Source organism: Bombina bombina, chromosome 9 (genome assembly GCF_027579735.1).
Source record: "Bombina bombina isolate aBomBom1 chromosome 9, aBomBom1.pri, whole genome shotgun sequence".
NCBI lineage: Eukaryota > Metazoa > Chordata > Amphibia > Anura > Bombinatoridae > Bombina > Bombina bombina.
This window is the reverse complement of record NC_069507.1, coordinates 73,234,192-73,255,369: the sequence shown is the minus strand read 5'-3', so window position 1 is coordinate 73,255,369 and position 21,178 is coordinate 73,234,192. Positions and strand designations below refer to the sequence as shown.

Here is a 21,178-nt window from a genome sequence, read left to right as displayed (position 1 = left end):
AATGTGGCTGATTTTTAACTGTCCAGATCAGGAAGACAATGGGATAAAAAAGCACCATTAAAGTTACAGATTTTAGTATTTTGATTAAAGGGACAGTCTACACCAAAATATTTCTTATTTAAAAAGATAGATTATCCCTTTATTACTCATTCCCCGTTTTTGCATAACCAGCACAGTTATATTAATATACTTTTTACCTCTGTGATTACCTTGTATCTAAGCCTCTCCAGGCAGCCTCCTTATCTAAGTGCTTTTGACAGACATGCAGTGTAGTCAATCAGTGAAGACTCCTAAATAACTTCAGGGGGGTGAGCACAATGTTATCTATATGACACATATGAACTAACACTGTCTAACTGTGAAAAACTTTCAAAATGCTCTGAGCTAAGAGGCGGTTTTCAACGGTTTAGAAATCAGTTTGAGCCTAGCTAGGTTTAGCTTTTCAAAAATACCACCAAGAGAACAAAGCAAATTTGATGATAAAAGTAAATTGGAAAGTTGTTTAAATGTATGACATATTGGCAACATTTGAATAATATATCTAGAAAAAAAATGCACAAATGATTAAAGAGAGTTTTTCTTAAAGGGGTATTCCAGTGCAAAAACCAAATGTGCTATTTCTTTAGAACATTTTGTGACCAAATTAACCCTGTAAAAGGGGTTAATGAGAGAATTATTTTTATTTTTCAACTACTGATGAGGATATAGCTGTTAAACAAATCAGGTGTAGGAATATATGCTTCAATCACTGATGGTATTCTAATCAGGAGTAGAGTGGGGGTGTTCCATGAATGCAAGCTTGACTGTGTTTAACCCTTTGGAAGATGTTAAACACATAGTTATAGAAGAAAATATGTTTAATATAAAATATAAAAATATTTTGTATATATTTTATTTTTACAGCAGTATGTCCCTTTAAATAAATGAGGTTTAATAGAAATATGCTCACTTACTTTAATTTCAAAGGCATCAGAGTACACATGCAATTACCAATACCAGTAGCATTCCTGGTGTATTGTAAATCTATACCCAGTTGGTTCTCCAGAGGTACATTCTTAGCTTGGGTGATCTTTATGCAGAAATAAATCTTTCTATCCACTAATAATATTCAAATATTCTTTATGTCAAGAAGAGACAAAATTGTAGACCTGAAAACAGGATTGTTAAAGGGACATTAAACACAATATATTTCATGCACCTCCTTCTAATTGTGGGTGTCATAGTCAGAGGCTACGGGGCTGTCACTAATGACTGATTAGCAACAGATGTACAATCTCGCAGAGAGAGGAAGAAAGATACAGTGATGATTATTCTTGATTATAAATATTTATGCCTTGACTGGATTTATTAGTTATAGACAACATGCAATCTGGGTTATCTAACAGATGAAATACTACTTCTAATTTATCAAATATCAGTTGACACAAATCTATTTATTAATTATCACAACAAGTAAAGATTAATACAATACCTTGAGATCAGGAGGTATCAGATAACACTTTTGTTCCAGTTCACTGTATTTATGTTCATCTTGGACCAATCAGCTTAGTCCATACCATAAGTAAAAGGCAAATTATATATATATCTTAACATCCTTATACGACTTCATGAATTTGCCTGACATATTGATAATTGTATTTTAACTTTACTCATGCGCAGTTCCATAGCATTACTTAATAGTAATTTAAAATAACGTTTTCTCTATCGAGCACTAAACAGTGTTTTTGATTGACACGAGCAACTGTTCTGAATGTCGCTGTTCTAAATCTAATGTACTCTAAAGGGAGTTAAAGGGATATTAAAGTAAAAATTAAATTTGCATGGTTCACATAGAGCGTGTCATTTAAGACACTTTTAAATTCACTTCTTTTTTCAAATGTGCTTCGTTCTCTTGGTATCCCTTGTTAAAAAAGAATACGCACATATCCTACATTAGTGAGAGCTAGCTGCTGATTGGTGCATGCACACATTTGTCTCTTGTGATTGGCTAACTAGATGTGTTCAGCTAGCTGCCCGTAGTCCAATGCTGTCCCTTCAGCAATGGATAACAAGAGAATGAAGCAAATTTGATAATAAAAGTAAATTGCAAATTTGTTTAAAATTGTTTGTTTTATCTGAATCATAAAATAAAATGTTGTGGTTTACTATCCCTTTAAACTATTACTGACAAATTCCTGACTAATATAAATACTCTAATACTATCTTATATTAATTATATTGTATAACTTCATATTCTATAACTTCACAATGGGTGCTGCCATTTTGGAACCTAGGTTACACTGGAGGTATCTGAAGGAGAGTTGCACATGTGCAAACGCCTCAGCGCTGGAATTCAGTGAAATTGCAGCAACCATGACTAGTGCAGAGGATAACCTCAGTTCTATGCATATAAAATGTATTTAGAGTTTATATCCTTTCAAACATCCTCTTGGTTTTGTGTAAAAGTTGTTCTTGTCTCACGCACTTTAGTAAGGCCAAAAAGCAAATTCTGTAACCATTTAAAAGGACATAAGAGTCAAAATTTAAATTTATATCTGTGAACTTTTAACTTTGCATAGAGGTATTTTTGCAATACCTGTCTTAGAAAAAAATGTTTCTAATTAAAGTTATTACAATATTAGATGTAATTGTACATATGATGTGCATGCCCAGTGCGCCCACATCACAATCTCACTTTAAAGGGACAGTCTAGTCAAAATTAAACTTTCATGATTCAGATAGAGCATGCAATTTTAACAACTTTCCAATTGACTTGTATCAATAAATTTGCTTTGTTCCCTTGGTGGTATTTCTGAAAAGCTAAAGCTAGGTAGGTTCAAACAGATTTCTAAACCGTTGAAAATCGCCTCTTAGCTCAGAGCATATTGAAAGTTTTTCACAATTAGATAGTACTAGTTTATGTGTGTCATATAGATAACATTGTGCTCACTCCCGTGGAGTTATTTAGGAGTCTCCACTGATTGGCTAAACTGCCTGTCTGTCAAAAGCACTGAGATAAGGGGGCACTCTGCAGAGGTTTAGATACAAGGTAATCACAGAGGTAAAACATATATTAATATGTGTTGGTTATGCAAAACTGGGGAATGGGTAATAAAGGAAATATCTATCTTTTTAAAACAATAACATTTCCGGTGTAGACTGTCCCTTTAATTATGACTATTATCTCCCTTTAAACCTCCTGAGTTAGCACAACACAGTACTAAATGCATGTAAATAGATAATAAATAAATAAAAGGTCATGTGCTCAGGGGGCTGTCAGAAGATGCTTAGATACAAGGTAATCACAGAAGTTAAAAGTGTATTAATATAACTGTGTTGACTATGCAAAACTGGGAAATGGGTTAATAAAGGGATTATCTATCTTTTAAAACAATAAAAATTATATTTGTAAACTGTTCCTTTAAGGAGGTTTAGCACTGATTTAACTTAAATTATATCCTGTAGGGGACGCCAAACATAAAATAATGGAATATATAGCAATAGTTTGCTATTTAAAAAATATATATATCGATATATAATGATATCCAATGAATAGTGAAAAAGCTATGAAACATAAAGTGCACTAATGTGTATAGAGGTCCCAAAAAAATACAATATTGAGTCCCACACTATCCTGAATGCACCCGATCCCGTCTGCTCTTGGAAGTTAAACAGGGCCAGGCCTGGTCAGTACCTGGATGGGAGACAGCCTGGGAACACCAGGTGCGGTAGGCTAGAGGCGCCCCCTCTCTCCTTCTTCTTCTTCTTCTTCTGATTCAACTTAGTTACTATTGCAAAGAATGAGTTTCCTATCATGGTTGTTCATGTAAAACTGATATTCCACCTTTTAAAAACATGTGACACCATCGAAGATTAGTCAGGGAGGAAAAAGTAAACAAAAGCTTACATCAATTGCCTAAAAGTATTAACCCAAGTTAAACAAGCACAATTTTTAGATGTATTTTACAGCACGTTTAATTGCAATAACGTTTGACTTGTGATAATGAAACATTTTACACGTTGTTGAAATGTCAAGTTTGATTGTCCTTCAAGTGAAAACTTGCTTTCATTAAACTGCCAAGGATCTTTCCCAGTAGACTATCTTTCTCAAATCAGTTAATTACTGTATTAAGCGTCCTATAATCTCTCACGCTTATCAGAAATTGTATTTATGCTTTCACTAATATTTTCATTGGACAGTTGCTTCATACCATAATGAAATAGGAGCTCCTGATTAGTTACAGATACGCTCTCAGCAAGTCAGGTGCCTGTACAGCGATAGTTCACAAAAATGCGCATTGGCAGGGTGGTAGAAAACACTGGAGGCAAAGGTGTCTTTATTGTATTCCAGAAGAGGAATGCTGGGATTTTGAAGAAGGAAAGTAAATATTGTTAAAGGGACAGTAAAGTCAAAATTAAATGTTCATAATTCAATTGACTTCTTTTCATTTGACTTATATTATCAGTTCTCTTGGTATCCTTTGTTAAAGAGTAATCCTATGTGAGCTCAGGAGCGTGCATGTGTCCTTAGCCAGATGGCAGCAGTATTTGCAACAATATTTATAGCAGTCATGCATAGTTGCAAACTCTGCTGCCATACTGTAGAGTGTCTGTAGCAGTCTATTGCAGCTGTGTTAGCAACTATGTATAACATTGCAAATAAAGAATACCAAGAGAACCAAGCAAAATCGATAACAGAAGTAAATTGGAATTTAAAATGGCGTGCTCTATCCAAACCATATAGGTTTCATTTTGACTTTACCGTCCCATTAAAGTGATGGTAAATTCATATGTATTGCAAAACATATTCTAGATGCTCTTACTTTAACTAGCAGATCGATGTGCTTATATTTAAAAAATAAACTTTTTTTACTTTGTTATTCCGTTTTTATTAGGGTAACCGTACAGTCTAATAATCTGCCTCTCTCTATATTTTTCACAGGGGCAGCTGTGATTGACATCGGTTTTAGCCAATCATCAGCTCACCATGCGCCCCATGTGAATTCGGACCTGCACGCTCCCGTGCTCTCAACTCACTCATTGCTATGGACTGCGCATGCGCAATTCTTACGCTAATTGCGCATCTCTAAATGATAATACTCATTATTATTATTATTATTATTAGTATTATCATGTAGAGATGCGCAATTAGCGTAAGAATTGCGCATGTGCAGTCCATAGCAATGAGTGAGTTGAGAGCATGGGAGCGTGCAGGTCCGATTTCACATGGGGCGCATGGTGAGCTGATGATTGGCTAAAACCGATGTCAATCACAGCTGCCCCTGTGAAAAATATAGAGAGAGGCAGATTATTAGACTGTACGGTTACCCTAATAAAAACGGAATAACAAAGTAAAAAAAGTTAATTTTTTAAATATAAGCACATCGATCTGCTAGTTAAAGTAAGAGCATCTAGAATATGTTTTGCAATACATACGAATTTACCATCACTTTAAGTTAATTTTAGGACTGCCTCATTATGGGGTTTATTATGGTGGGAATTGTGTCCCTTTAAGCCTAAAACTTGAGAGACTGTTTGAATTTTATGTGCAATTAATTTCTATATGCAGTGGTTGTAGGTGCCAGAGTAACTGAAGAATTATTCTGCAGCAGTGAATAGCCTTTTTCTTAAAGACCAGTAGGGGAAGAGAACGTTAGTGAATGAGGTGCTTGTTTAGGATTAAGGGGCACTTAAAGGGACAGTCAACACCAGCATTTTTGTTGTTTTAAAAGATAGATAATCCCTTAATTACAGATTCCCCAGTTTTGCATAACCAACACAGTTATAATTATACACGTTTTACCTCTGTAATTACCTTGTATCTAAGCCTCAGCAGACTGCCCCCTTATTTCAATTCTTTGACAGACTTGCATTTTAGCCAATCAGAGCTGTCTCCATGGTAAATTCACGTGAATGAGCTCAATGTTATCTATATGAAACACGTGAGCTAATGCCCTCTAGTGGTGAAAAACTATCCAAATGCATTTTGATTAGAGGTGTACTTCAAGGTCTAAGAAATTAGCATATGAACCTCATAGGTTTAGCTTTCAACTAAGAATACCAAGAGAACAAAGCAAAATTGGTGATACAAGTAAATTGGAAAGTTGTTTAAAATGGCATGCCCTATTTGAAACATGAAAGTTTTTTTTGGACTTGACTGTCCCTTTAATAACAAGTCCTGTACAGTAGCAGAGCTCCCAAACTTTCTGCATCTTGCGGGATTATCCCGGTTAGGGAGCTCTTTGTCACTGCCCCTCTCGCTGCCTTATAAAAGCCCCATTTACTGTAAGTGAAACAAGGAACTGCCTAGCCCAGACCCTACACACAGCATGCTCAACCCTGCACATAACACCATATCCCCAGCCACAGTCGTGACTCTACCCACTAAATACACACAACTCTGCCCACAGGTCTCCCTAACTCAGCCTAAACCTCAAAGTCCCAGATTGCATCCAGGAAATGTTAGGAAGTATACAGTAGATTAATTTGGGAAAGTCTGGGATATTTATAATGCTATCCTAAGGGGTAAATCAGACAGGGATATGGTCAAAGTTTTTATCAATTGTCAAATAGTGTTACATTTTTACTGAGTTATTCACAAAAATGTATTTATACTGAGTTGTCAAATGGAAAAAAAAAATTTTAAGCTTACTCCGTTTGTTTCAAACCTAGAATGTTTGCCCATCAAGAAATTGGGGCAATTGTGACACTGTTATCCTCTAGAATTGCTCACGCAATCTCATCCGTTTAGTTTATCTTAAGAAAATAAAAAGGAATAAAGTGTTAGTTTTAACCCTTTATTTATTGTTCATACATTTTAATCGCACACATTTTCTACAAACTGTATGACGGTTAGAAAACGCCTGGTCGTATTTAGAAGGTTTTCAGTTTGAACATAAAGGGAAGGAAACCACAGAGATCATATGAAACAGACATTATCTCACACACAGTGTAACATAACTGTTGTTACTGCAGTCTGTAGATAACATCTGATATCGGTGGGTCAGATTTTGGGTACTAGTAATCTGAGTTTTCCTTTAAAGCATAAACTATTTAAAGGGTCATGAAAGAAAAATAAAATGCTCTAATGTAGGCTTTTTAAATTAACTTGGCAGAGCAGAGAGCTTTGGATCATCTGGCCCTATGTCTCATATATGCATTAAAGGGAAAGTCTACACCTTGGAAATCTTAGTCTTACCTTAGATTAAGTTGCAAACAGTCTCTTGCACCTTTTCTATATCATGCAGCAGAAATGGTAACAAAAGTTATTTTTAAATGCATATTGTTTCTGGCTACTTTGAAATGGCTGCCAAGCTCAGCCCACTGATGACATCACTATCTGGGCTGCATATGGCATCCAATCACAAAAGGCTCACTACTTGAATTCAACAGACTGTCAATGGTATTCAGCATAGTGCTTAGATGCAGCCTAGATCCTGATGTCTTCAGTGGGTGGAGCTTGGCTGCCATTTTAAAGTGGCTAGAAACAATATTAATTTTAAAATAACTATTTTACTGTTCCTGCTGCATGATATAGAAAAAAAGGTGCAGGAGGCTATTTGCAGCTTTATCTAAGGTAAGACTTTAAGATGACTAAGGTGTAGACTGTCCCTTTATACATGATGTTTGGGGGAAGCTTCCCTACACCCTGTTCCAAATTATTATGCAACTCCTATTTCAGTGTCACAAAGATTAAATATTTTTTTTTTCAGTTTAACTCATGGATGGCATTGTGTCTCAGGGCTCTTTTGATCACTGAAAACAATCTCGAACACCTGTGATAATTAGATTGCCAGGTGAGCCCAATTAAAGGAAAACCTACTAAAGGAGGGTGTTCCACATTATTAAGCAGAGCACCATTTTCATGCAATATGGGGAAGAAAAAGGATCTCTCTGCTGCCGAAAAGAGTGAAATAGTTCAATGCCTTGGACGAGGTATGAAAACCTTTAATATTTCACGAAAACTTAAGCATGATCATCTCACTATTAAGAGATTTGTGACTGATTCAGAGCACAGACGAGTTTGTGCAGATAAAGGCACATTGAGGAAGATTTCTGCCAGATCCATGCATCAGATCAAGAGATCAGCTGCTAAAATACCATTACATAGCAGGAAACAGATATTTGAAGCTGCTGGTGCCTCTGGAGTCCCATGGACATCAAGGTGTAGAGTCCTCCAGAGTCTTGCAACTGTGCATAAACCTTCCATTCGGCGACCACTAACCAATGCTCACAAGCAGAAATGGCTGCATTGGGCAGAAAAATACATGAAGACTAATTTTTAAACAGTCCTGTTCACTGATGAGTGCCGTGCAACCCTGGATGGTCCAGACGGATGGAGTAGTGGATGGTTGGTGGACAGCCACCCTGTTCCAACAAGGCTGCGACGTCAGCAAGGTGGTGGTGGAGTCATTTTTTGGGCCGGAATCATGGGAGACCTGGTCGGCCCCTTTAGGGTCCCTGAAGGTGTAAAGATGACCTCTGCAAAGTATGTGGAGTTCCTGACTGACCACTTCCTTCCCTGGTACAGTAGGAAGAACTATGCTTTCCGTAATAAAATCATCTTCATGCATGACAATGCACCATCTCATGCTGCAAAGAATATCTCTGCATCAATGGCTGCTATGGGGATAAAAGGAGAGAAAGTCATAGTGTGGCCTCCATCCTCCCCTGACCTCAATCCTATTGAGAACCTTTGGAGCATCCTCAAGCAAAAGATCTATGAGGGTGGAAGGCAGTTTACATCCAAACAGCAGCTCTGGGAGGCTATTCTGACACCTTGCAAACAAATTAAAGCAGAAACTGTCCAAAAACTCACAAGTTCAATGGATGCAAGACTTGTGAAGCTGCTATCAAATAAGGGGTCCTATGTTAAAATGTAACATGACCTGTTAAAATGTTTAAAAAGTTAAAATGTTCAAAGTTTGATTGAAATAGCTTTTGATTTCAGTAAATATGCTGCAAACACAACAAATGACAATTTTCAGTTCTTTACAACCTATAAAGTGTTTTGAAACTTACTGTGCGTAATAATTTGGAACAGTGCATTGTAAGTTTTTTATTTTGAAAAAAAATACTGTTATCATTAGGAGGTTTGTTCAATAAAATTTTAATTGTACTTTTAATAGTTGATAGCATGAGAATTATGCTGACTGTTGTTTACATCAATTATTTAGGTAAATGAGAAAGATATCATTTGCATAATAATTTGGAACAGGGTGTAAATAGGTTGGTTTGGAGGCATCGGTTTAGAGAAGTGTATATATACAGCTTTCAACTAAGAATACCAAGAGAACAAAGCAAAATTGGTGATAAAAGTAAATTGGAAAGTTGTTTAAAATTACATGCCCTATTTGAAACATGAAAGTTTTTTTTGGACTTGACTATCCCTTAAGTATATATACAGGAATGGTTGGGAGATGGAACATTGAAAGACTAAGTATATATATAGGAATGGTTGAAGGATGGAATATTGAAACATAGAAACATAGATATTGACGGCAGATAAGAGCCATAGGCCCAGCAAGTCTGCCCGACCTTACCTAACAGTATAAACTTATCTAGTTCGTAGGATAGCCCTATGCCCTATGCTTGTCCCATGCATTTTTAAAGTCCCCCACAGTGTTTGTTGCTACTACCTCTTGAGGAAGTTTATTCCATAAATCAATCACTCTTTCTGTAAAGAAGTGCTTCCTCAAATTACTTCTGAATCTACTACCCTTTAGCTTGAGCTCATGACCCCTTGTTCTTGAATTTTCCATTTTATGTAAAATACCCACAGCCTCAGTTTTACTAAACCCTTTAATGTACTTGAAAGTTGCTATCATATCACCTCTTTCCCTTCTCTCCTCTAAGCTATACATATTTAGGTCATTGAGCCTATCCTGGTAAGTTTTATTTTTTAGACCATGTACCATTTTGGTAGCCCTCCTTTGCACAGATTCAAGTTTGTTAATATCCTTCTGAAGATATGGTCTCCAGAACTGCACACAATACTCAAGATGAGGCCTAACTAATGATCTATAAAGTGGCATAAGAACCTTACTATTTCTGCTGCAAATACCTTACTCGCTGCATTACTACATTGTTTACTAAGTTTTAAATCATCTGAAATAATAATTCCCAAGTCCTGTTCCTCGTCTGTAACAGTCAGTAAAGTGTCATTGAGTCTGTAATTAACATTTGGATTTTTCTTCCCTAAATGCATTATTTTACACTTTGCTGTGTTAAACTTTAGACCCAGTCATTTGTCCAATCCTCCAATTGTTGTATATCACTTCTCATTTTGTCTACCCCCCCTGGAACATCCACTCTGTTGCAAATTTTTGTATCATCTGCAAAGAGACATACTTTCCCCTGTAGCCCTTTGCTGATATCGCAGATAAATATGTTAAACAAAACAGGCCCAAGAACTGACCCCTGAGGAACACCACTAGTAACAGCCCCCTCTGCTGAATGAACTCCATTTACTAAGACACTTTGTTTTCTGTCCTTAAGCCAGCATTCCACCCAGTTCACAATTTTTGAATCTAGACCAAGGAGATATAGTTTGTGAATAAGTTTATTGTGTGGGACGGTGTCAAATGCTTTGCTGAAATCTAGATATGCTACATCAACTGCTCCTCCCTTGTCTAATACTTTTGTTACATAATCAAAGAAGTCAATTAGATTAGTCTGACATGATCTCCCTGAAGTAAAACCATGCTGATTTTGGTCCTCTAAATTGTTTGTCTTTATGTAAGTCATAATTCTTTCTTTTAAGAGGCTTTCCATTAATTTCCCTACTACTGAAGTTAAACTAACTGGCCTGTAGTTGCCAGATTCTTCTCTACTGCCCTTTTTATGAAGGGGTATTACATTTGCTATTCTCCAATCATCTGGGACAGCTCCTGTTAATAGTGACTGATTAAACAGATCAGTTAATGGGACAGTTAGCACTGATCGAAGTTCTTTTAAAACCCTTGGATGAATATTATCAGGACCCACTGCCTTTGTAACATTTATTTTTGATAATGCTAACAAAACCTTATCCTCTGTAAAAAGATTACTGTTAAGCTTGTTTCTATTTTGCGTTGCATCCCTTAATGTAGACATTGTATCTTCACAATCTTTAGTGAAAACAGAACAGAAGTAATCATTGAGACAGTCTGCAATCTGCTTATCTCCTTCTATTATTCTACCATCAACTGATTTCAATTTTACTATTCCTACCTTATTTTTTCTTCTTTCACTGATATATCTAAAGAATGTTTTGTCCCCATGTTTTACTGACTGTGCTATCTTCTCTTCTGCATGAGCTTTAACCTTCCTAATTAACTGCTTAGTCTTTTTTTGTTGGAGTCTCCATATTTTCATATCATCATCTGCTTGTGTGTGTCTGTAATTTTTATAAGCTATCTTTTTTGTCTTTACAGCATGTGCTACTTCTTTGGAAAACCAAATTGGTTTCCGCTTTCTTTTACTTTTACAGACATGTCTAATACAGTGTGCGGTTGCATCTAAAATGGCACCTTTCACAAATTCCCACTGTTCTTGAACCCCTGTAATAAGAGGGACCCCTGTAATAAAGGGACAGTCAACACCAGAATTTTTGTTGTTTTAAAAGATAGATAATCCCTTAATTACCAATTCCCCAGTTTTGCAAAACCAACACAGTTATATTAATACACTTTTTACCTCTGTAATTCCCTTGTATCTAAGCCTCACCAAACTGCCCCCTTATTTCAGTTCTTTTGACAGACTTGCAGTTTAGCCAATCAGAGCTGTCTCCATGGTAAATTCACGTGCATGAGCTCAATGTTATCTATATGAAACATGTAAACTAATGCCCTCTAGTGGTGAAAAAATGCATTTAGATTAGAGGCGGCCTTCAAGGTCTAAGAAATTAACATTTGAACCTCCTAGGTTTAGCTTTCAACTAAGGAATACCAAGAGAACAAAGCAAAATTGGTGATAAAGGTAAATTGGAAAGTTGTTTAAAATTACATGCCCTATTTGAAAATGAAAGTTGTTTTTTTTTTTATTTGACTATCCCTTAAGTATATATACAGGAATGGTTGAGAGATGGAACATTGAAAGACTAAGTATATATACAGGAATGGTTGAAGGATGGAACAGTGAAAGACTAAGTATACTATATATACAGGAATGGTTGAGGGATGGAACATTGAAAGACTAAGTATATATACAGGAATGGTTGAGGGATTGAACATTGAAAGCCTAAGTATATATACAGGAATAGTTGAGGGATTGAACATTGAAAGACTAAGTATATATATATAGTAGGTAATTGATTCAAAGCACTCTCTGGACTTCAGATAATAAAGGCAACATTTATTATGATAGTTGCCTTTATTATCTGAAGTCCAGAGAGTGCTTTGAATCAATTACCTACTACATACTCCTGAGAGCACCCTGGCAGTTGTGGAGAGTTGGTGAGAGTGCAGATACTGAACTTTGATATATTATATATATATATATATATATATATATATATATATATATATATATATATATATATATATATATATATATATATAGGAATGGTTGAGGGACGGAACATTGAAATACTAAATATATATACAGGAATGGTTGAAGGATGGAACATTGAAATACTAAATATATATACAGGAATGGTTGAAGGATGGAACATTGAAAGACTAAGTATATATACAGGAATGGTTGAAGGATGGAACATTAAGGTAGGAAAAATTAAGGTAGGAAAAATCTGATTGGCTGATTGAAGCAGCCAATCAGATTCAAGTTCAATCCGATTGACTGATCCAATCAGCCAATCAGATTGAGCTCGCATTCTATTGGCTGTTCCGATCAGCCAATAGAATGCAAGCTCAATCTGATTGGCTGATAGAATCCTATCAGCCAATCGGAATTCGAGAGACGCCATCTTGGATGACATCACTTAAAGGAACCTTCATTCGTCGGGAGTCGCCAGAAGAAGAGGATGGATCCGCGTTGGATGCTTCAAGATGGTCCCGCTCCGCGCCGGATGGATGAAGATAGAAGACGCCGCCTGGATGAACATGTCTACCGGTCTGGATGTCCTCTTCTTGCCGGATAGGATGAAGACTTCGGACCCTCTTCTGGACCTCTTCTTGCCGGATAGGATGAAGACTTCGGACCCTCTTCTGGACGGATCGGGGATACCCGGCGTGGTGAAGATAAGGTAGGGAGATCTTCAGGGGCTTAGTGTTAGGTTTTTTAAGGGGTGTTTGGGTTAGATTAGGGGTATGTGGGTGGTGGGTTGTAATGTTGGGGGGGGGTATTGTATGTTTATTTAAATGCAAAAGAGCTGTTTTCTTTGGGGCATGCCCCGCAAAAGGCCCTTTTAAGGGCTGGTAAGGTTAAAGAGCTGTTAACTTTTTATTTTAGAATAGGGTAGGGCATTTTTTTATTTTGGGGGGCTTTGTTATTTTTTTAGGGGGCTTAGAGTAGGTGTAATTAGTTTAAAATTCTTGTAATCTTTTTAAATTTTTTGTAATTTAGTGTTTGTTTTTTTTTGTAATTTAGTTTAGTTGATTTAATTGTAGATAATTGTAGATAGTTTAGTTAATTAATTTATTGATAGTGTAGTGTTAGGTTTAATTGTAACTTAGGTTAGGATTTATTTTACTGGTAATTTTGTAATTAATTTAACTAGGTAGCTATTAAATAGTAAATAACTATTTAATAGCTATTGTACCTAGTTAAAATAAATACAAAGTTGCCTGTAAAATAAATATAAATCCTAAAATAGCTACAGTATAATTATTCGTTATATTGTAGCTATATTAGGGTTTATTTTACAGGTAAGTATTTATTTTTAAATAGGATTAATTTATTTAATAAGAGTTAATTTATTTAGTTAGATAAAAATTATATTTAACTTAGGGGAGTGTTAGTGTTAGGGTTAGACTTTGCTTTAGGGGTTAATACATTTATTATAGTAGCGACGAGGTCCGGTCGGCAGATTAGGGGTTAATACTTGAAGTTAGGTGTCGGCGATGTTAGGGAGGGCAGATTAGGGGTTAATACTATTTATTATAGGGTTTTTGAGGCGGGAGTGAGGCGGTTTAGGGGTTAATACATTTATTATAGTGGCGGCGAGGTCCGGTCGGCAGATTAGGGGTTAAGAAGTGTAGGTAGGTAGCGGCGACGTTGGGGGAGGGCAGATTAGGGGGTAATAAATATAATATAGGGGTCGGCGGTGTTAGGGGCAGCAGATTAGGGGTTCATAGGTATAATGTAGGTGGCGGCGGTGTACGGAGCGGCAGATTAGGGGTTAATAATAATATGCAGGGGTCAGTGATAGCGGGACCGGCAGATTAGGGGTTAATAAGTGTAAGGTTAGGTGTGATTAGACTCGGGGTACATGTTAGGGTGTTAGGTGCAGACTTAGGAAGTGTTTCCCCATAGGAAACAATGGGGCTGCGTTAGGAGCTGAACGCTGCTTTTTTGCAGGTGTTAGGTTTTTTTTTCAGCTCAAACTGCCCCATTGTTTCCTATGGGGATATCGTGCACGAGCACGTTTTTGAAGCTGGCCGCGTCTGTAAGCAACGCTGGTATTTAGAGTTGCAGTGGCGGTAAATACGCCTGTACACTCCCTTTTTGGAGCCTAACGCAGCCCTTCAGAGAACTCTAAATACCAGCGTTGTTTAAAAGGTGCGGGGGGGAAAAAAAACACACGTAGGTAACGCACCCCTTCTAATGCAAAATTCTAAATCTAGATATAAGTATATATACAGGAATGGTTGAGGGATGGAACATTGAAAGACTAAGTATGGAATCCGGGCATCAGAGTGTTCAAGTAACATTGTATAGTAGGAACATGACTAGACGAAACATCAAATCAACATATATGAAGCAAAAACATTGCCCTTTTTGAATGTTTATATATATATATAAGCTGAATATATGTTTATTGTCTTATTAGTAATATTTCTCCAGGTGAAAGAATTCAATATGGCGCCTCATAGTAGATCAGAATCTATTCTATATCATTAGTACCTTTCTACATCAGTTGACCTCTAATCTCTTCCACATTCTTTAGAGTCACATTACAGTACAGCAGCACATAAATAAGCTCTTTAAAAACAAATACAAATATATTTAGATCTAGTTAATCTAAAGCCCCTGCAGGTCTCTAAGCCTCCTATTAGCGTGGTAGGGGCTCTATGAAGAAGAGGACCGGGTTATTGCGGCTCTCCAGCCTGCTAAAGGTAAGTATATAGCTATAGGTGAACTTTTGCTTCTGTAGCTTTGGAACATTTACATTTGTTTAACGGATATTAATGTAAATGTTCTAAGAATATTTTAAAAGAAATGAATACCGAATAGTACAGCCAACGAATATTCCGGGAAACTAATTTCCCCAATTATTCGTTCTGAAAAATTCGGTCAAACAGAATTTTTCGAGGCTGCACATGTCTATTTATAACTGAGTTGTACTCTCTGAGATGAATGTGCTATTGAACTTGGGTCTTTTTCCAAGTTGCTTAGTCTATATATGATCAAGACGGAATAACCGCTAGGGGTCACCTGTTAGTCAGTTCTCAGCCTCACGTAAACCACAATTTTTTTTATATGGAAAAAGTAATTTTCATACTTCATGCATCTTCTGGGATGCAAGTTCTTCTAACATAACTGATGTGTTATACTATGTTATTCCTGAAGAACATAGCTAACACCCTGGAATAAAGAAAGAAGTGTTTACCTGGTGCAGCCAGTATAATGACAATTTAAGGGGCAGTGTACTGTAGCTATTTCAAATAATAATTCTTTAGATTTGTATATGTATATGAAATAGCTGGTTTTGTTCATTGGAACCACAACCCATTAAAATGGGTTGAGCTTGCAGGGAAATTAGCACTTTCCTTACACACACTTGCTTCTTTATATTATTTCTGTCTGTATACCAAAGCCCTGTTGAACAATGGAAAATTAAAATTCTATTAATTATCTTTCCTAACCTCCCCTGGGAGTGTAATTTCTTCTGCTGGCTAGGTTTACACAGCTTGTCTATAGTCAATACTTAACTATAGAAACTTTCAGTATAGTTAGGGATACCATAGGCAAATTAGCTATTTCAAATGCTGAAATAAAGGTAAATGATCTATTTGTAAACAAGTTAATACACTCCAGCAGGTAAAATGGAGAAAAAAATAGGGTACACATCCCTTTAAAAAAATGGGGACCTAAGAATGATTTTTTGTACCAAATGCCAAACAAATGTTTCTAATACCTATTGTTATTGACAAGACAGAGCAGATCAATGTAAGGAATTATTATTTATGGTTGTGTTACAGTCCTGAATAAATTCTTTATTTAAACATTCATGGTTCTGATAGTGTATGGGATTTTGAGATACTGTTGCTTCTGTTATCAAATTTAGTTTGTTCTCTCTGTATACTTAAAGGGATAGTAAACCCAATTTTTCTTTCTTTCATGATTCAGATAGAGCAAGCAATTTTAAGCATCTTTCTAATTTACTCCAATTATCAAATTTTCTTCGTCATCTTGCTATCTTTATTTAAAAAGCAGGAATGTAAGCTTAGGAGCCAGCCCATTTTTGCTGATGAGTGGCTTTTTCAAATAAAGAGAGCAAGAGAATGGAGAAAATAAAATATTTAAAAGAGGTTATTCCCAGGTGGTAACCAGGCTGTAGAACAAGCCACTGAGCTGTTGTACGTTCCTGGCAGACAGCTTCTCTTTTTGTATGTATTTGTATTATGATCCTAGGAAAAGTTTCCCTAAGGGTGATGGGAGTAACCAGACGTGGACTCCCTGCCCAATGTGCTTAGATGGCTATGGCTGCACCTTACTGGCATGGCCTAAAGGAGGCAGAAACAATTGTCTGGGGTTACCATGTTCCTTGTAACCCTGCTACATATATTTCCTTAACAACTGCAAAACAATGCACTTTATACTAACACAATGGTCATGGCTAGCCTTGTTGTGGCAGACTCAAGCCCAGATTGGCTCCTTCATATAAGGCAATTGGTAGGTGAAGTTTGACTATTGAGAAGCAATTGCAGTAAAAAAAGAGGTTAATTTGTTTTAATAATTTTTAGACTTGGCTAATATATGTGCATATAATTTGCATCAATACACCAGAAATGTCTTGTAATTATGAACTGTTACTGTCCCTTTAACAATGTCCTAGGTATATTAAGGAGAAGGAAAAAAATAAGTTTTCAGTCACACACAAAATAGACCATTTTATGGTGAAATATGCCGTTACAATAATGAGCATTTATGTCATTAAGGGCCAGATTACAAGTTGAGCGCAAACTATCGCTTCCGCAAAAGTGAATTTGCGCTCAAATTAGTAATACCAGCGCATGCAAATGTGCGCTAGTATTACGAGTTAGGTGCAATGTAAACACAGCCTTGCATTCACATTGCACAGAAGCATTGAGCTCACTAGAGCACATTTCCATAGGCTATATATGTACAGTATCTCACAAAAGTGAGTACACCCCTCACATTTTTGTAAATATTTTATTATATCTTTTAATGTGACAACACTGAAGAAATGACACTTTGCTACATTGTAAAGTAATGAGTGTACAGCCTGTATAACAGTGTACATTTTCTGTTCCCTTTAAAATAACTCAACACACAGCCATTAATGTCTAAACCGTTGCAACAAAAGTGAGTACACCCTAAGTGGAAATGTCCAAATTGGGCCCAAAGTGTCAATATTTTGTGTGGCCACCATTATTTTCCAGCACTGCCTTAAACCCTCTTAGGCATGGAGTTCACCAGAGCTTCACAGGTTGCCACTGGAGTCCTCTTCCACTCCTCCATGACAACATCACAGAGCTGGTGGATGTTAGAGACCTTGCACTCCCCCACATTCTGTTTGAGATGGCCCACAGATGCTCAATAGACTTTAGGTCTGGAGACATGGTTGGGCAGTTAATCACCTTTACCCTCAGCTTCTTTAGCAAGGCAGTGGTCGTCTTGGAGTTGTGTTTGGGATCGTTATCATGTTGGAATACTGCCCTGCGGCCCAGTCTTCTTCAGTATGTCACAGTACATGTTGGTATTCATGGTTTTGTCAATGAACTGTAGCTCCCCCAGTGCCGGCAGCACTCGTGGAGGCCCCAGACCATGACACTCCCACCACCATGGTTGACTGTAGCCAAGACACACTTGTCTTTGTACTCTTCACCTGGTTGCCGCCACACACGCTTGACACCATCTGAACCAAATAAGTTTATCTTGGTCTCATTGGACCACAGGACACAGTTCCAGTAATCCATGTCCTTAATCTGTTTGTCTTCAGAAAACTGTTTGCTGGCTTTCTTGTGCATCATCTTTAGAAGTGGCTTCCTTCTGGGACGACAGCAATGCAGACCAATTTGATGCAGTGTGCGGCATATGGTTTAAGCACAGACAGGCTGACCCCCCCACCCCTTCAACCTCTGCAGCAATGCTGGCAGCACTCATACGTCTATTTCCCAAAAACAACCTCTGGATATGACGCTGAGCACGTGCACTCAACTTCTTTGGTTGACCATGGTGAGGCCTGTTCTGAGTGGAACCTGTCCTGTGAAACCACTGTATGGTCTTGCCCACCGTGCTGCAGCTCAGTTTCAGGGTCTTGGCAATCTTCTTATAGCCTAGGTCATCTTTATGTAGAACAACAATTCTTTTTTTCAGATCCTCAGAGAGTTCTTTGCCATGAGGTGCCATGTTAAACTTCCAATGACCAGTATCGGAGAGTGAGAGCGATAACACCAAATTTAACACACCTGCTCCCCATTCACACCTGAGACCTTGTAACACTAACAAGTCACATGACACCGGGGAGGGAAAATGGCTAATTGGACTCAATTTGGACATTTTCACTTAGAGGTGTACTCACTTTTGTTGCCAACGGTTTAGACATTAATGGCTGTGGGTGCTGAGTTATTTTGAGGGGGGAGACAGCAAATTTACACTGTTATACAGGCTGTACACTCACTACTTTACATTGTAGCAAAGTGTCATTTCTTCAGTGTTGTCACATGAAAGAATATAATAAAATATTTACACTGTTATACAGGCTGTACACTCACTACTTTACATTGTAGCAAAGTGACATTTCTTCAGTGTTGTCACATGAAAAGATATAATAACATATTTACAAAAATGTGAGGGGTGTACTCACTTTTGTGCGATACTGTATGTGTGTGTGTATATATATATAATATATATATACTACAATATTAAAAGATAGAACATACTGCAGTGCACAAAGTCATACTGTACTATGGGTTGTAAAAAGTCATATTTATGTGGCATACCAGTGTTTTAAAATGCATGCATAAAAGTAATAGCTATTCTCTGGAGCAGCAATGATCCAGGAGCTAGCTAGTGATTGTAGGCTACGCACATAGGTGCCATATTTATCAAGCTCTGTACGGAGCTTGATGCCCCGTGTTTCTGGCAAACCATCAGGCGCGCCGGAAACACAAGTTATGAAAGCAGCGTCTAAAGACCGCTGGCTCCATAACCTGTCCGCCTGGGTCTGAGGCAGAAATCGACAGAAATCAACCGATCAAATACGATTGTGTTGATTGACACCCCCCTGCTAGCGGCCGATTGGCCGCAAATCTGCAGGGGGCAATATTGCACCAGCAGTTCACAAGGTGCAATGATAAATGCCGAGAGTGTATGCTGTCCGCATTTATCAATGTGCAGCGGACATGATCTGCAATATCGGATCAGGTTCGCTCGCACAATGATAATTCGGCCCCATAGCCTCTTGTCACTTGCTCACCAGATGTGCTCTGCTAACTACAAGTAGTGTAATGCTGCTCTGAATTTGACTTTGTGTTTAATCCTTTTGCAGGGCTTAAACACAAATTTATAATATGCAAGCAGTAGTGCTACAGGTAGAAAACTCTGTATTTTGGACTAGTTTAGATTTTGGAATATTTGTATCTGTAAAATGGGACAGTTTGGAGAGGTGATGGGACACATATCTTATGTCATTTAGGTAATATTTACATGTCATTATACAGCTTATACATGTAACCTATAGGTAGTTCTATATCATTTCTAATACATGGTACCCACAGAAAGATAGTGCAGTACTGTAATTAGAAAGGTAATTTTTGTTGTTTTAAATAAATATAGACTATTATTTGCATTTTAGAACCCAAAACAAAACGTCAAAGACACAGGCAGAGAATATTTTGACTTAGAGGCAGGAAAAATAGTAAGTTCTCTAAGTTTTTTTAAATAAAATATTAACTAAAAAGTTTGGATGTCAGGGTAAGTTTGTATTTTGGAATTCATGATTGAGGATTTGTACCTGTATAATAAATTGCTCTGACATATTTTTTACATCTTTGTTTTCCTGTAATTCCACATATATTTGTATACAGAGACACTGGCTCTAAAATGTGTATGTCTGCTTACTTAAAGGGACAGTAAAGTCAAAACTAAACTTTCATGATTCACATAGGGTATGCAATTTTAAACAACTTTCCAATTTACTTTTATCATCAAATTTGCTTTGTTCCCTTGGTGGTATTTTTGAAAAGCTAAACCTAGCTAGGCTCAAACTGATTTCTAAACAGTTGAAAACCGCCTCCTAGCTCAGAGCATTTTGAAAGTTTTTCACAGTTAGACTGTGCTAGTTCACGTATGTCATATAGATAACATTGTGCTCACTCCCATGAAGTTATTTATGAATCTTCACTGAGTGACTACACTGCATGTCTGTCAAATGCACTGAGATAAGGGGGCTGTCTGCAAAGGTTTAGATACAAGGTAATCACAGAGGTAAAAAGTAAATTAATATAACTGTGTTGGTTATGCAAAACTGGGGAATGGGTAATAAAGGGATTATCTATCTTCTTAAATAAGAAAACTTTTGGTGTAGACTCTCCCTTTAATATTTTTGTTGGCTGCTAAACTTTATGTGAAACTGCATTATTTAAACTCAATGTACTTCTTCAATGCTTCTTTCTAAAACATTACAACACATGCTCTGCAAAGCAAAAATATTCCGCAACTGCATTAATGGAAAAGGGTAGTCTTAGTATTTTTAAATTTTGACGTCTCTATAGTCACTGTCTGATCATCCTATTAATAGCAATTAACTTGCCGCCACTAGGGCACATAGATCATTGTTTCTGTAACAAAACGTGAGAGTATTTAAAGGAAAGATCTCTTAAGTGTAAAAATAAGATAAAATATGTATTAG

General features: G+C 37.0%; 2 protein-coding genes and 1 pseudogene across 2 annotated transcripts in view; all 3 read left to right on the top strand.

Moving 5' to 3' along the window:
* The window catches only part of LOC128640420 (multiple inositol polyphosphate phosphatase 1-like), a 33,075-nt gene extending 13,252 nt beyond the window's left edge, over positions 1-19,823 (top strand). The window contains exon 6 of the mRNA XM_053692905.1: positions 19,817-19,823. Coding sequence (XP_053548880.1) covers positions 19,817-19,823 — 7 coding nt within the window. The remainder of the gene's footprint in view (positions 1-19,816) is intronic.
* LOC128640619 (uncharacterized) lies at positions 3,596-3,714 on the top strand (annotated as a pseudogene).
* Positions 19,824-19,915: 92 nt separating the features above from the next.
* The window catches only part of LOC128640419 (APOBEC1 complementation factor-like), a 23,817-nt gene continuing 22,554 nt past the window's right edge, over positions 19,916-21,178 (top strand). Inside the window, exons 1-2 of the mRNA XM_053692904.1 lie at positions 19,916-19,933; positions 20,123-20,185. Of these exons, the coding sequence (XP_053548879.1) occupies positions 19,916-19,933; positions 20,123-20,185 (81 nt within the window). The remainder of the gene's footprint in view (positions 19,934-20,122; positions 20,186-21,178) is intronic.